This window comes from Bos indicus x Bos taurus, chromosome 13, assembly GCF_003369695.1.
Source record: "Bos indicus x Bos taurus breed Angus x Brahman F1 hybrid chromosome 13, Bos_hybrid_MaternalHap_v2.0, whole genome shotgun sequence".
NCBI classification, from domain to species: Eukaryota; Metazoa; Chordata; class Mammalia; order Artiodactyla; family Bovidae; genus Bos; species Bos indicus x Bos taurus.
Window position 1 is genome coordinate 62,285,149 of NC_040088.1, and position 13,135 is coordinate 62,298,283.

Sequence of the window (13,135 nt, forward strand, 5' to 3'; positions counted from 1 at the left end):
TCTTCCTGCTGGGACTATCAAGGATAAATTCAAGGATAATGACGGTTTTGCTCTGCCCTAGAAAGTGAAAAAGGATTTTAACAAGAGGAGATAAAGGACAGGGCATTCCCAGCCTGAGAAGTGGTAAGATTAAAGTCAATGAGATGAGAGGAGAGAATATAGGAAAATATAGGACAAGACTAGAGAAAGGCAAGAGGTCCTGTTTTAAGGGATCATTTTAGAACCAGAATCACACACCTAGCCAGGAGCTGCAATAAAGGGTAAGCAGTGTATTCAGCAGGCAACTGAGAGTCTCTAAGTATTTTTCTTCTTCTTTATAGCTGGTCTGAATTACTATATTTTGATTAGTCTCAGTTTTATTTCCTCTCTCACCACTGGCATATAGATAGATAATTTATTGTTTCTGGTCAGCCATATAAATTGAACCATATGGTTACCGAATATTCAGGCTTGATTATAAACTTTTTTAAAGAAGTAGAGGAATGGTGATCATCCAGGTGATGGATGATGTGGAAATTAGAAATGAAAGAGTAACTTACAAGACTCTGAAGCATGGGCATTTGACTAGGGCTTGGTCAATAGTATGCTTCCAATCAGTTCTTTTAATTTTGTGGGAAAGAGAAAGGCACAATTAGAGAATACTCATAATGATGGCAGGGAAGTAGACAGGTCAGCTCTGAAGGAAGTATTCATAGGCAGTGGAATTAGGCAGTTTTACTCACTTTCTGCTCATTTTTCTTAGACTTTTAGTTTTACATTTAATTTTTGGAGTAATCTAATATTCTTTCAATAAACTTATTTTCTGCCTTTTAAGTTAGCCTAAGTCAGATACTGTTGCTTGCAATAAAAAAGAAAAACCTTTCTGTTGCTATGATAAGAAAACTGCAAGAAATACTTTTTTGGAACTTACACTACAGTAGGGACTAGAACATTAAGTTGATCATTATGTGTGAGTAAATTAGACACATCGGGTATGCAGCCATAAGAGAGATTCTGATGAGTCATAAGAAGCCCTTGAACTACAGTCTGAGCAACAAAAGGGAACTGGGGGGTGGGGGGTGGGGGTGGGGGAAGAAGGCGAAGTCTATAGAATATGCTGCCTGAGGTATGCTTGGAATAAGCAAATGGAGTAAAAAATACTGGTTTCAAAGTGAATATTTGAGAAAAAAAAAGGCACTAAAATATTGATAATATCCTTTATGGCTATTCATAACCAAGACGTTTTGGGGCTTTGAAAATATCAACTGATACAAATGCTATAAATATCCTTATGATAGGGTAAGTTTTCATTAGCAATATTCTGGATACATTATGTGAAATAAATATGCCCATCCTTTGCCCTGACTTTGCACTCCAGGATGTCTGGCTCTAGGTGAGCGATCACATCATCATGGTTATCTGGGTCATAGAAATCTTTTTTGTATAGTTCTGTGTATTCTTGCCACCTCGTCTTAATATCTTCTGCCTCTGTTGAGTCCATACAATTTCTGTCCTTTATTGTGCCCATCTTTGCATGAAATGCTCCCTTGGTATCTCTAACTTTGTTGAAGAGATCTCTAGTCTTTCCCATTCTACTGTTTCCCTCTATTTCTTTGCATTGATCACTTAGGAAGGCTTTCTTATCTCTCCTTGCTTGAACTGCATTCAAATAGGTATATCTTTCCTTTTCTCCTTGCCTTTTGCTTCTTTTCTCAGCTATTTGTAAGGCTTCCTCAGACAACCATTTTGCCTTTTTGCTGGAGTGCGAGGTCAAGTGGGACTTAGGAAGCAACACTATGAACAAAGCTTGGAGGTGATGGAATTCCAACTGAGCTATTTCAAATCCTAAAAGATGATGCTATTAAAGTGCTGTACTCAATATCCCAGAAAATTTGGAAAACTCAGCAGTGGCCACAGGAAGAGAAAAGGTCAGTTTTCATTCCAATCCCAAAGAAAGGCAATGCCAAAGAATGTTCAAATTACCGCACAACTGCATTCATCTCACACGCTAGCGAAGAAATGCTCAAAATTATCCAAGCTAGGATTCAACAGTACATGAACAGTGAACTTCCAGATATTCAAGCTAGGTTTAGAAAAGGCAGAGGAACCAGAGATCAAATTGCCAACATCTGTTGTATCATCAAAAAAGCAAGAGAGCTCCAGAAAAACATCTACTTTTGCTTTCTTGACTATGCTAAAGCCTTTGATTGTGTAGATCACAACAAACTATGGATAATTCTTAAAGAGATGGGAATATCAGACCACCTTACCTGCCTCCTGAGAAATCTGTATGCAGGTCAAGAAGCAACAGTTAGAACTGGACATGGAACAATGGACTAGTTCCAAATTGGAAAGGAATACACTGAGGTTGTATACTGTCACTCTGCTTATTTAACTTACATGCAGAGCACATCATCCAAAATGACAGGCTGGGTGAAGCACAAACTAGAATCAAGACTACAGGCAGAATATCAGTAACTTCAGATATGCAGATGACACTAAACTTATGGTAGCAAGCAGAACTAAAGAGCCTCTTGATGAAAGTGAAAGAGGAGAATGAAAAAGTTGGCCTAAAACTCAACATCCAAAAAACTAAGATCATGGCATCAGGTCCAATCACTTCATGACACATAGATGGGAAAACAATGGAAACAGTGGGAGGCTTTATTTTCTTGGTCTCCAAAATCACTGCAGATGGTGACTGCAGCAATGAAAGTAAAAGATGCGTGTTCCTTTGAATAAAAACTGTGACTAATCTAGACAGCTTGGAGAATTTTGAGCATTACTTTACTAGCATGTGAGATGAGTACAATTGTGCGGTAGTTTGAGCATTCTTTGGCAATGCCTTTCTTTGGGATTGGAATGAAAACTGACCTTTTCCAGTCCTGTGGCCACTGCTGAGTTTTCCAAATTTACTGGCATATTGAGTGTAGCACTTTCACAGCATCATCTTTCAGGATTTGAAATAGCGTAACTGAAATTCCATCACCTCCACTAGCTTTGTTTGTAGTGATGCTTTAATCTGTATGCAGGTCAGGAAGCAACAGTTAGAACTGGACATGGAACAACAGACCGGTTCCAAACAGGAAAAGGAGTCCAGCAAGGCTGTATATTGTCACCCTGCTTATTTAACATATATGCAGAGTACATCATGAGAAACGCTGGGCGGGAAGAAGCACAAGCTGGAATCAAGATTGCCCGGAGAAATATCGATAACCTCAGATATGCAGATAACACCACCCTTCTAGCAGAAAGTGAAGAAGAACTAAAGGGCCTCTTGATGAAAGTGAAAGAGGAGAGTGAAAAAGTTGGCTTAAAGCTCAACATTCAGAAAACGAAGATCATGGCATCCGGTCCCAGCACTTCATGGGAAATAGATGGGGAAACAATGTCAGACTTTATTTTTGGGGGCTCCAAAATCACTGCAGATGGTGACTGCAGCCATGAAATTAAAAGACGCTTACTCCTTGGAAGGAAAGTTATGACCAACCTAGATAGCATATTCAAAAGCAGAGACATTACTTTGCAAACAAAGGTTCGTCTAGTCAAGGCTATGGTTTTTCCTATGGTCATGTATGGATGTGAGAGTTGGACTGTGAAGAAGGCTGAGCGCCGAAGAATTGATGCTTTTGAACTGTGGTGTTGGAGAAGACTCTTGAGAGTCCCTTGGACTGCAAGGAAATCCAACCAGTCCATTCTGAAGGAGATCAGCCCTGGGATTTCTTTGGAAGGACTGATACTAAAGCTGAAAATGCAGGACTGTGGTCACCTCATGTGAAGAGTTGACTCATTGGAAAAGACTCTGATGCTGGCAGGGATTGGGGGCAGGAGGAGAAGGGGACTACAGAGGATGAGATGGCTGGATGGCATCACTGACTCGATGAATGTGAGTCTGATTGAACTCCGGGAGTTGGTGATGGACAGGGAGGCCTGGTGTGCTGCGATTCATGGGGTCGCAAAGAGTTGGACACGACTGAGCGACTGAACTGAACTGAACTGAACCTAGACAGCATATTAAAAGGCAGAGACATTACTTTACCAACAAGTATGTCTAGTCAAAGCCATTGTTTTTCCAGTAGTCATGGATGGATGTAAGAGTTGGACTATAAAGAAAGCTGAGCTCTGAAGAATTGGTGCTTTCAAATTGTGGTGTTGGAGAAGACTCTTGAGAGTCCCTTGGACTGCAAGGATATCAAACCAGTCAGTCCTAAAGGAAATGAGTCCTAAAAATTCACTGGAAGGACTGATGCTGAAGCTGAAGTTCCAATAATTTGGCCACATGGTGCAAAGAACTGACTTTATTAGAAAAGACACTGATGCTTGGAAAGTATGAAGGCAGGAGAAGAAAGGGATGACAGAGGACAAGATGGTTGGATGGCATCACCAATTCAATGGACATGAGTTTGGGTGAGCTCTAGGCATTGGTGATGGACAGGGCAGCCTGGTGTGCTGCAGTCTATGGGTTCGCAAAGAGCCAGAACAACAGCAAGTGAACTGAACTGATTCTTCGCCCTGGACCACAGCTGTGGTCTTCACTCCTGTGTGGTATTGGTAGGAAGCAAACACCATTAACAGTGAGGATCCTTCCTCTGAAGTGTGTGTAGAGCAGCCTATGTAAAGAAAAAGACGGCATGCTTTTCTTCTTAAACCCACCAACCTGCAGTGATATCATACTGGTAAATAAAAATTAACCATGCTGGAGAATCGACACCAAGGAAATAGGAAAATGCTACACACGGGGCTTTTTTATCCTCTTGAGAACTAGCTTACCAGCACACCACTGAATATTTCTCAGGAATATTCATTGATGGCTCAATAAACCACTTTTCTACGCCTGATGCTGCCTTCAAGTCAAATGAAACTGTCTTAGAACCATAGTTTAGAGCTAAGAGAGTTTCAATTACATTTACTACTATTTTAAGCTTTCAAGGATGCATTGCTATCCCAATATGTCCTTAGATATTAAACTTCTGGAGAGCTGGCAGTAATATTATAGGCACATATGACTTTTGAATCTAAATTCAGGGCAGCACACAGTAGATTCACAGCAAACTTTAGTTACATGGGATTCCCTGGGAGCTCAGCTCATAATCTGCCTGCAATGCAGGAAACCTCAGTTTGATTCCTGGGTCAGGAAGATCCCCTCGAGAAGGGAGCAGCTACCCACTCCAGTATTCTGCCCAGGAAAATTGAATGGACTGTATAGTCCATGAGGTCACAAAGAGTTGGATGCAACAAAGCAACTTTCCCTTCACTTTTGGTTAAATGAAGGGCAGACTTACTCAAGTTTACAAACACAGCAAGTAATGAGAAGTCTTCTATGTCTTCCCACAATGACATTTCTGCTCTAACTCCTGGACCCTCTGAACTTCCTCATCATTCTCTCTGGACTGTCTTCTTTTCTAGATCATTTTCTATCCCTTCCTTCTGCTTTCCTGATCCTCTTTTACAAATCCCATCCCCTATGATCATAAGATAGTAGAATTAAAAGAGAGAGAAGAAATTGTTTATTTCATCTCCCTGGTAATATAACATGATCTAAGGAGTTTAAATTTCTTTGAAAATTATATAAGAGTTTGGTGATACAGTCATGATTTAGACTCATGTCTCCAAATTTTTAGTATAATTGTTATCTTTCTACCTCTCAATACAGTCACACAGAGTACATTGGACAATTCACACAGCTCTGTCTATTGCTGTCTCTTTCCTTTTTCCAAAACAAGGGTTAGAAAACAAGACTGGAGGCAGAGTTCATTGTTGGTAGTGAAGAGGGGTATCATATAAATTCAGTTGATGATTTTTACTTATTCATCTTTTCATTTGACATATTTATTGTTTATTCATAGGACATGTTTATTGAGTATCTCCTATTTAACAGGACTCCTCTAGGAATATAGAATACATCACCGGAGATAATATAAATGATGAAGATGATGAAAACAGACAAATATGTCCATTTTTAAATAATTTGCCTTCAAGAGAATATACCAGTCCTGGAATGCTCCAGAGTAATACTCTCTGTTCACATCCAGAGATGGGAAAAAAGAAGAAAAATCTCTATTCAAGAATGAGGTGAGAGCTACTGTCATTTAGCAGTGATAATATAAATAAGAACTTGTGGCTGCCTATTCCCCGTGAATTCCTTATGAATTTCATTATTTTGTTTGGCACCTTGCTAGTTGCTGTCATTTTATATTTACCAAGTCAAGTTAAAAGGGATGCCCCAGGATAACATTTCTTTTTTTTGGAATTGCATTCACTCCCCAAAGATCTATTTTCTTTCAATTTAACGACAACAGCAACAACAAAAAAATGTAGCTGGAAAGATTGTTCAAAAAGAAGAACTAAAAAAGCCCAAAGCTAGTGGAAGGAAGGGAATACCAAAGATTAGAGCAGAAATAAATGAAACAGAGACTAAAAGCACAATAGAAAAGATCAGTGAAATCAAGAGCTGGTTCTTTGAAATGATAAACAAAATGACAAATCTTTAGCTAGACTCACCAAGGAAAAGACAGGACTCAGATAAAATCATATATGAAAGAGGGGATGTTATAACCAATAACACAGAAATACAAAAGATAATAGAGACTACTACATACAATAATACGCCAAATACATTGGACAATCTAGAGGAAATGGATTGATTCTCAGTAACACAATCTTCCAAGACTGGTTCAGGAAGAAATAGAAAATCTGAGCTGATGGATGCTAGTAAAGAGATTGAATCAGTAATTAAAAATCTTCCAACACACCAAAGTCCAGCATAAGAAGGCTTCACAGGTGAGTTCTACAAAACATTCAAATAAGAACTAATATCAGTACTTGTCAAACTCTTCCAAAAACAGAAGAGGAGAGAACACTTTCAAACTCATTCTGTGAGGTCAGAATTATATACATAAACAAAATAAGGACACTATAAGGAAAGAAAATTACAAGTCAATATTCCTGATGAAAATGAATGAAAAATCTTCAATGAAATATTAGCAAACCAAATTAAACAACACATTATAAAGATTGTATGTAATGATCAACTGGGATATCTTCTAGGGATGGAAGGATTACTGAAAATCTGAAAGTGAGTCAGTGTGATACACCATATTAACAGAATAAAGGATAAAAATCATATGATCCTCTCCATAAATGCATAAAAGGCATTTGGCAAAATCAACATCCATTTTTCGCTAAGAATTTTCCCAAAGAAAATATAGAAGAAATGTACATCAACATAATAAAGTCCATAGAAGACAAACCCACAGCTGATATTATACCTAATGATGAAAAGATAAACACTTTACCTCCAAAAAGATCAGGAACAAGACAAGGATGCACACTCTGTCTACTTTTATTCAATATAATATTGAAGTCCTAGCCACAGCAATCAGGGGGAAAAAAAAGTAAACAGCATCCACATTGAAATGGAAGAAGTAAAACTGTTACTATTTGCAGGTAATGTGATAGTATACATAGAAAACCCTGAGACTTCACCAAAAAATTCCCTGTTGGAAACAATAAATAAATGCAGCAAAGTTGCAGCATACAAAATTAATGGACAGTTTGAAAGGCAATGACCCTACTCTCTAATGTTGATAAAGTGAAGGATTTTATGAGAACAAATAGCCACTTAAATGGAAGCATCTTAAACATCAGAAACTCAGATTTTTGTTAAAGGTATGATTTCTTAGAAAAGGAGTTAATTACAAGACTTTTTTTCCTTGATGCAATAGAATAAGAGTTCTAGATTGTAATGTAGAAACAGAAGGGGAAAAGTTAATCTGGATGGAAAAGACGGGTGAGCAGAAGAGTCTTTGGGCAGTTACTGTGAACCTTTGGAAATTAAAAGAAAAAATAAGACAACAAAGCTATATTGAGAAAACTAAATTTTCTCTGGGTTTCTTAAAGAACTTTAGTCAAAGCTACTTTGTTGCCTAGAGGACATGGAAATTTCATGATAAAGTTTCATGGAGAGAAACACTTTACCTCCAGCTGTGTATACTGCTCTTTCTACAATGCATGAGTAAGACGGCATGAAAAGAAACGCAATTCCTCAGAAATTCCCAATTCTTTTATGTTTAGATATCTAAAACAGTCTTTGTACAGCCCATTTTCAGAAGGAATTGCTTACCTCCAAATACACACTCTGGGGTAAAAGAGATGTCATCAAGGGCGATAAAGATGTTCTGTTTTCCACTCAAATCAGCTTCAAATGCCACTTTAAATGGACTGTTACTCGAGAGAGGAACATGTCCGTACATCCAACCAGTTCGTTTATTGCCAATCACTGACCACATAAGGATGTTTAGTCCAGATTCATCAACGGTATACACCTAACAACAGGGAAGAAAAAACAAACAGAAAAAAATCAACTCTTTGTGGTTTAGGTATTAGAGGAACACGGACATCCAGGTTGTCAATGAAAGAATGGAGTCTGGCAATGTGACAACCCAATAACAATACTTCTATATGTGTAAAAGCATGGTTGCCTATGGATGTTATATTTCTTTGGTGAATCAGACCTTGTTTAGTTCTGTCATACTGATTTCTGTGTACCAACTTAGATATGGCTCCAAAGTTCAACTATTTCAAGTCTCTAAAAAGCTGGAGGAGGCGTGCAACCAGAATTTTTTACCACTTAAAAAACAACAACAAAAAAACAAAAAACCACAGAACAACAGACTGGTTCCAAACCGGGAAAGGAATACTTCAAGGTTGTATGTTGTCACCCTGCTTATTTAACTTATATGCAGAGTACATCATGAGAAATGCTGGACTGTATGAAGCACAACCTGGAATCAAGATTGCTGGGAGAAATATCAATAACCACAGATACGCAGATGATACCATCCTTATGGCAGAAAACAAGGAAGAACTAAAGAGCCTCTTGATGAAAGTGAAAGAGGAAAGTGAAAAGTTGGCTTAACACTCAACATTCAGAAAATTAAGATCATGGCATCTGGTCCCATCACTTCATGGCAAATAGATGGGGGAAACAATGGAAAAAGTGACAGACTTTATTTTGGGGGCCCCAAAATCACTGCAGATGGTGACTGCAGCCATGAAATTAAAAGATGCTTGCTCCTTGGAAGAATTATGACCAACCTATGCTATGCTAAGTCACTTCAGTCGTGTCCGACTCTGTATGACCCCATAGACGGTAGCCTACCAGGCTCCCCCGTCCCTGGGATTCTCCAGGCAAGAACACTGGAGTGGGTTGCCATTTCTTTCTCCAACGCATGGAAGTGAAAAGTGAAAGTGAAGTCGCTCAGTCCGACTCTTAGCGACCCCATGGACTGCAACCTACCAGGCTCCTCTGTCCATGGGATTTTCCAGGCAAGAGTACTGGAGTGGGGTGCCATTGCCTTCTCCGACCTACCTAGATAGCATATTAAAAAGCAGAGATGTTACTTTGCCAACAAAGGTCTGTCTAGTCAAAGCTGGTTTTTCCAGTTTTGGAAAACTACTGGTTTTTCCAGTAGTCATATATGGATGTGAGAGTTGGACTATAAAGAAAGCTGAGCGCTGAAGAATCGATGCTTTTGAACTGTGGTGTTGGAGAAGACTCTTGAGAGTCCCTTGGACTGCAGGGAGATCCAACCAGTCCATCCTAAAGGTGATCAGTCCTGAACATTTATTGGACAGACTGATGTTGAAGCTGAAACTGCAATACTTCGGCCACCTGATGTGAATAACTGACTCACTGGAAAAGACCTTGATGCTGGGAATGATTGAAGGTGGGAAGAAAAGGGGACAACAGAGGATGAGATGGTTGGATGGCATCACCTACTTGATGGGCATAAGTTTGAGTAAGCTCTGGGAGTTGGTGATGGACAGGGAAGTCTGGTATGCTGCAGTCCACAGAGTCACAGTCAGACCCAACTGAGCAACTGAACTGAACCTAACTACAACATTAACTTCACATTCTTTGAAAGAGACAGACTATTTAGGAGTAATCAGAATCAAAGTGCCTCTTAACAGCAGAATGACCTATGTAGCATTCAATGTTAGCCTGATACCTCTAAGTTGTTTTTTTTTTTTTTTTAATCCCAATTAGTAATATAACTGTACAGACTACCTTCAAAATGCCTTCAAAGGATCTTCCCTCAAAAGGAAGGAAATTTTAGACTGTAAAACTACAAACAGGAAAAAAAAATGGAATTATTATTTGATTTACTCTTTTAGTGTATTCTGAAGAATTGTAAATATTTGGAAAAATGATTTCTGGTTCTGATGGCTAACTGAAAACATATGTTTATCTATACACCTCAAAAATGTTTCCATCCATAGAAACACTGGAAAATTAGGAGCACATCTACCAATGTACAAAAATGGTAAATTCTTTCTGGAAGTTTTAAATTAAATGAAAACTGTTGGTTGAAATTACATAAACCAAAAAAAAGAAGAAAGAAAGAAAGAAAAGAAATTACATAAACCAAACTAAGGAATTTGCAAACACCCACAGGTGAAAAAAACCCACAAAATTGACTGTTCCCAGCAGAATTCTGGAATAACTGTAAGAGATGGACAGCATAGAGAAGAATCTATACATGTGTCAGCAGCTTATAATTAATCAAAGAATTCCATGAAAAGCCCGGTCAGTCATTTTGTTAGGAGTTATTGATGCAGACTTGCATACCTAGAACACAGAGGTTGGGTATATACTACTGGAGAAAGTATTTTGTTATGGTGGCCATGAGCAGAGCAAACTAATGAACACATTAAACAAAAATAATTCAATATAGTGGACTGCACAGGGATTAGACTGAGGGTAGGAGGAGAAGGGGCCACAGAGGATAAGACGGTTGGGAGGATTATCAACTCAATGGACATGACTTCGAGCAAACTCTGAGAGATAGTGAGACAGGGAAACCTGGTATGCTGCAGTCCATGGGGTCACAAAGTCAGACATGACTGAGTGACTGAACAACAATAGGGATTAATAAAGACTAGTGAGCAAAGACCATGCTCTTTGATAATTATCATTGATAATTATATACTGATGATGTCAAAGGAATTTTAAAGAATACAATTGCCAGGAAAGTAGATGACGTTTACAATATGCACCTAACTTTAGTAAGTCATAGAACTGTTTGAGAGGGTTAGTTTAGGTCAATAAAATTTTGCCAAAGGTCTTTTTTTTTTATTTGCGGGATAGGTAGTTTAAAGTATGCAATTAATTTTCAACAAAAATGGATAAATATTTTATAGAGATTTACTAAAAAATAAGTGTCCACATTACAGAAAAAAATATAGCAATTAGAATGTAGAAACACAGGAAATAAGAAGAAGTAAAGGAAGTACAATCAATCTAAATGAAGACAGAGCTAACACGGTAAATAATGAAACAAACAAACAGACAAATAGAAAACGTACACAAAAAATGGTTTGTATAGATGCGAAAGAACGGCACTGATTTATCACATCTTAGATTACAGAAAAAAAAAATCCAGCCATAAGCTGTTTATAACTGATGTTCAGTTCAGTTCAGTTCAGTCGCTCAGTCGTGTCCGACTCTTTGCGACCCCATGAATCGCAGCACGCCAGGCCTCCCTGCCCATCACCAACTCCTGAAGTTCACTCAGACTCATGTCCATCGAGTCAGTGATGCCATCCAGCCATCTCATCCTGTGTCGTCCCATTCTCCTCCTGCCCCCAATCCCTCCCAGCATCAGAGTCTTTTCCAATGAGGCAATTCTTCGCATGAGGTGGACAAAGTACTGGAGTTTCAGCTTCAGCATCATTCCTTCCAAAGAAATCCCAGGGCTGATCTCCTTCAGAATGGACTGGTTGGATCTCCTTGCAGTCCAAGGGACTCTCAAGAGTCTTCTCCAACACCACAGATCAACAGCATCAATTCTTCAGCGCTCAGCCTTCTTCATAGTCCAACTTTCACATCCATACATGACCACAGGAAAAACCATAGCTTTGACTAGACGGACCTTTGTTGGCAAAATAATGTCTCTGCTTTTGAATATGCTATCTAGGTTGGTCATAACTTTCCTTCCAAGGAGTAAGCATCTTTTAATTTCATGGCTGCAGTCACCACCTGCAGTGATTTTGGAGCCCCAAAAAATAAAGTCTGACACTGTTTCCTCATCTATTTCTCATGAAGTGATGGGACTGGATGCCATGATCTTCGTTTTCTGAATGTTGAGCTTTAAGCCAACTTTTTCACTCTCCACTTTCACTTTCATCAAGAGGCTTTTGAGTTCCTCTTCACTTTCTGCCATAAGGGTGGTGTCATCTGCATATCTGAGGTTACTGCTATTTCTCCCGGCAATCTTGATTCCAGCTTGTGCTTCTTCCAGCCCAGTGTTTCTCATGATGTACTCTGCATATAAGTTAAATAAGCAGGGTGACAATATACAGCCTTGCTGGACTCCTTTTCCTATTTGGAACCAGTCTGTTGTTCCATGTCCAGTTCTAACTGTTGCTTCCTGACCTGCATATAGATTTCTTAAGAGGCAGGTCAGGTGGTCTGGTATTCCCATCTCTTTCAGAATTTTCCAGTTTATTGTGATCCACACAGTCAAAGGCTTTGGCATAGTCAACAAAGCAGAAATAGATGTTTTTCTGGAACTCTCTTGCTTTTTCCATGATTCAACGGATGTTGGCAATTTGATCTCTGGTTCCTCTGTCTTTTCTAAAACCAGCTTGAACATCAGGAAGTTCATGGTTCACATATTGCTGAAGCCTGGCTTGGAGAATTTTGAGCATTACTTTACTGGCATGTGAGATGAGTGCAATTGTGCGGTAGTTTGAGCATTCTTTGGCATTGCCTTTCTTTGGGATTGGAATGAAAACTGACCTTTTCCAGTCCTATGGCCACTGCTGAGTTTTCCAAATTTGCTGGTATATTGAGTGCAGCACTTTCACAGCATCATCTTTCAGGATTTGAAATAGCTCAACTGGAATTCCATCACGTCCACCAGCTTTGTTCGTAGGGATGCTTTCTAAGGCCCACTTGACTTCACATTCCAGGATGTCTGGCTCTAGATGAGTTGCTCAGTTGTGTCCAACTCTTTGTGATCCCATGGACTGTAGCACGCCAGGCTTCCCTGTCTGTCTCAAACTCTCAGAGCTTGCTCAAACTCATGTCCATTGAGTCAGTGATGCCATCCAACCATCTCATCCTTTGTCATCCCTTTCTCCTCCTGCCTTG

The 13,135-nt window shown here is 39.1% G+C and overlaps 1 protein-coding gene across 1 annotated transcript in view; it reads right to left on the reverse strand.

The window, feature by feature from the left end:
- The window catches only part of MALRD1 (MAM and LDL receptor class A domain containing 1), a 570,138-nt gene that overhangs the window by 126,266 nt on the left and 430,737 nt on the right, over positions 1–13,135 (reverse strand). Inside the window, exon 33 of the mRNA XM_027560003.1 lies at positions 8,102–8,303. Within this exon, the coding sequence (XP_027415804.1) occupies positions 8,102–8,303 (202 nt within the window). The remainder of the gene's footprint in view (positions 1–8,101; positions 8,304–13,135) is intronic.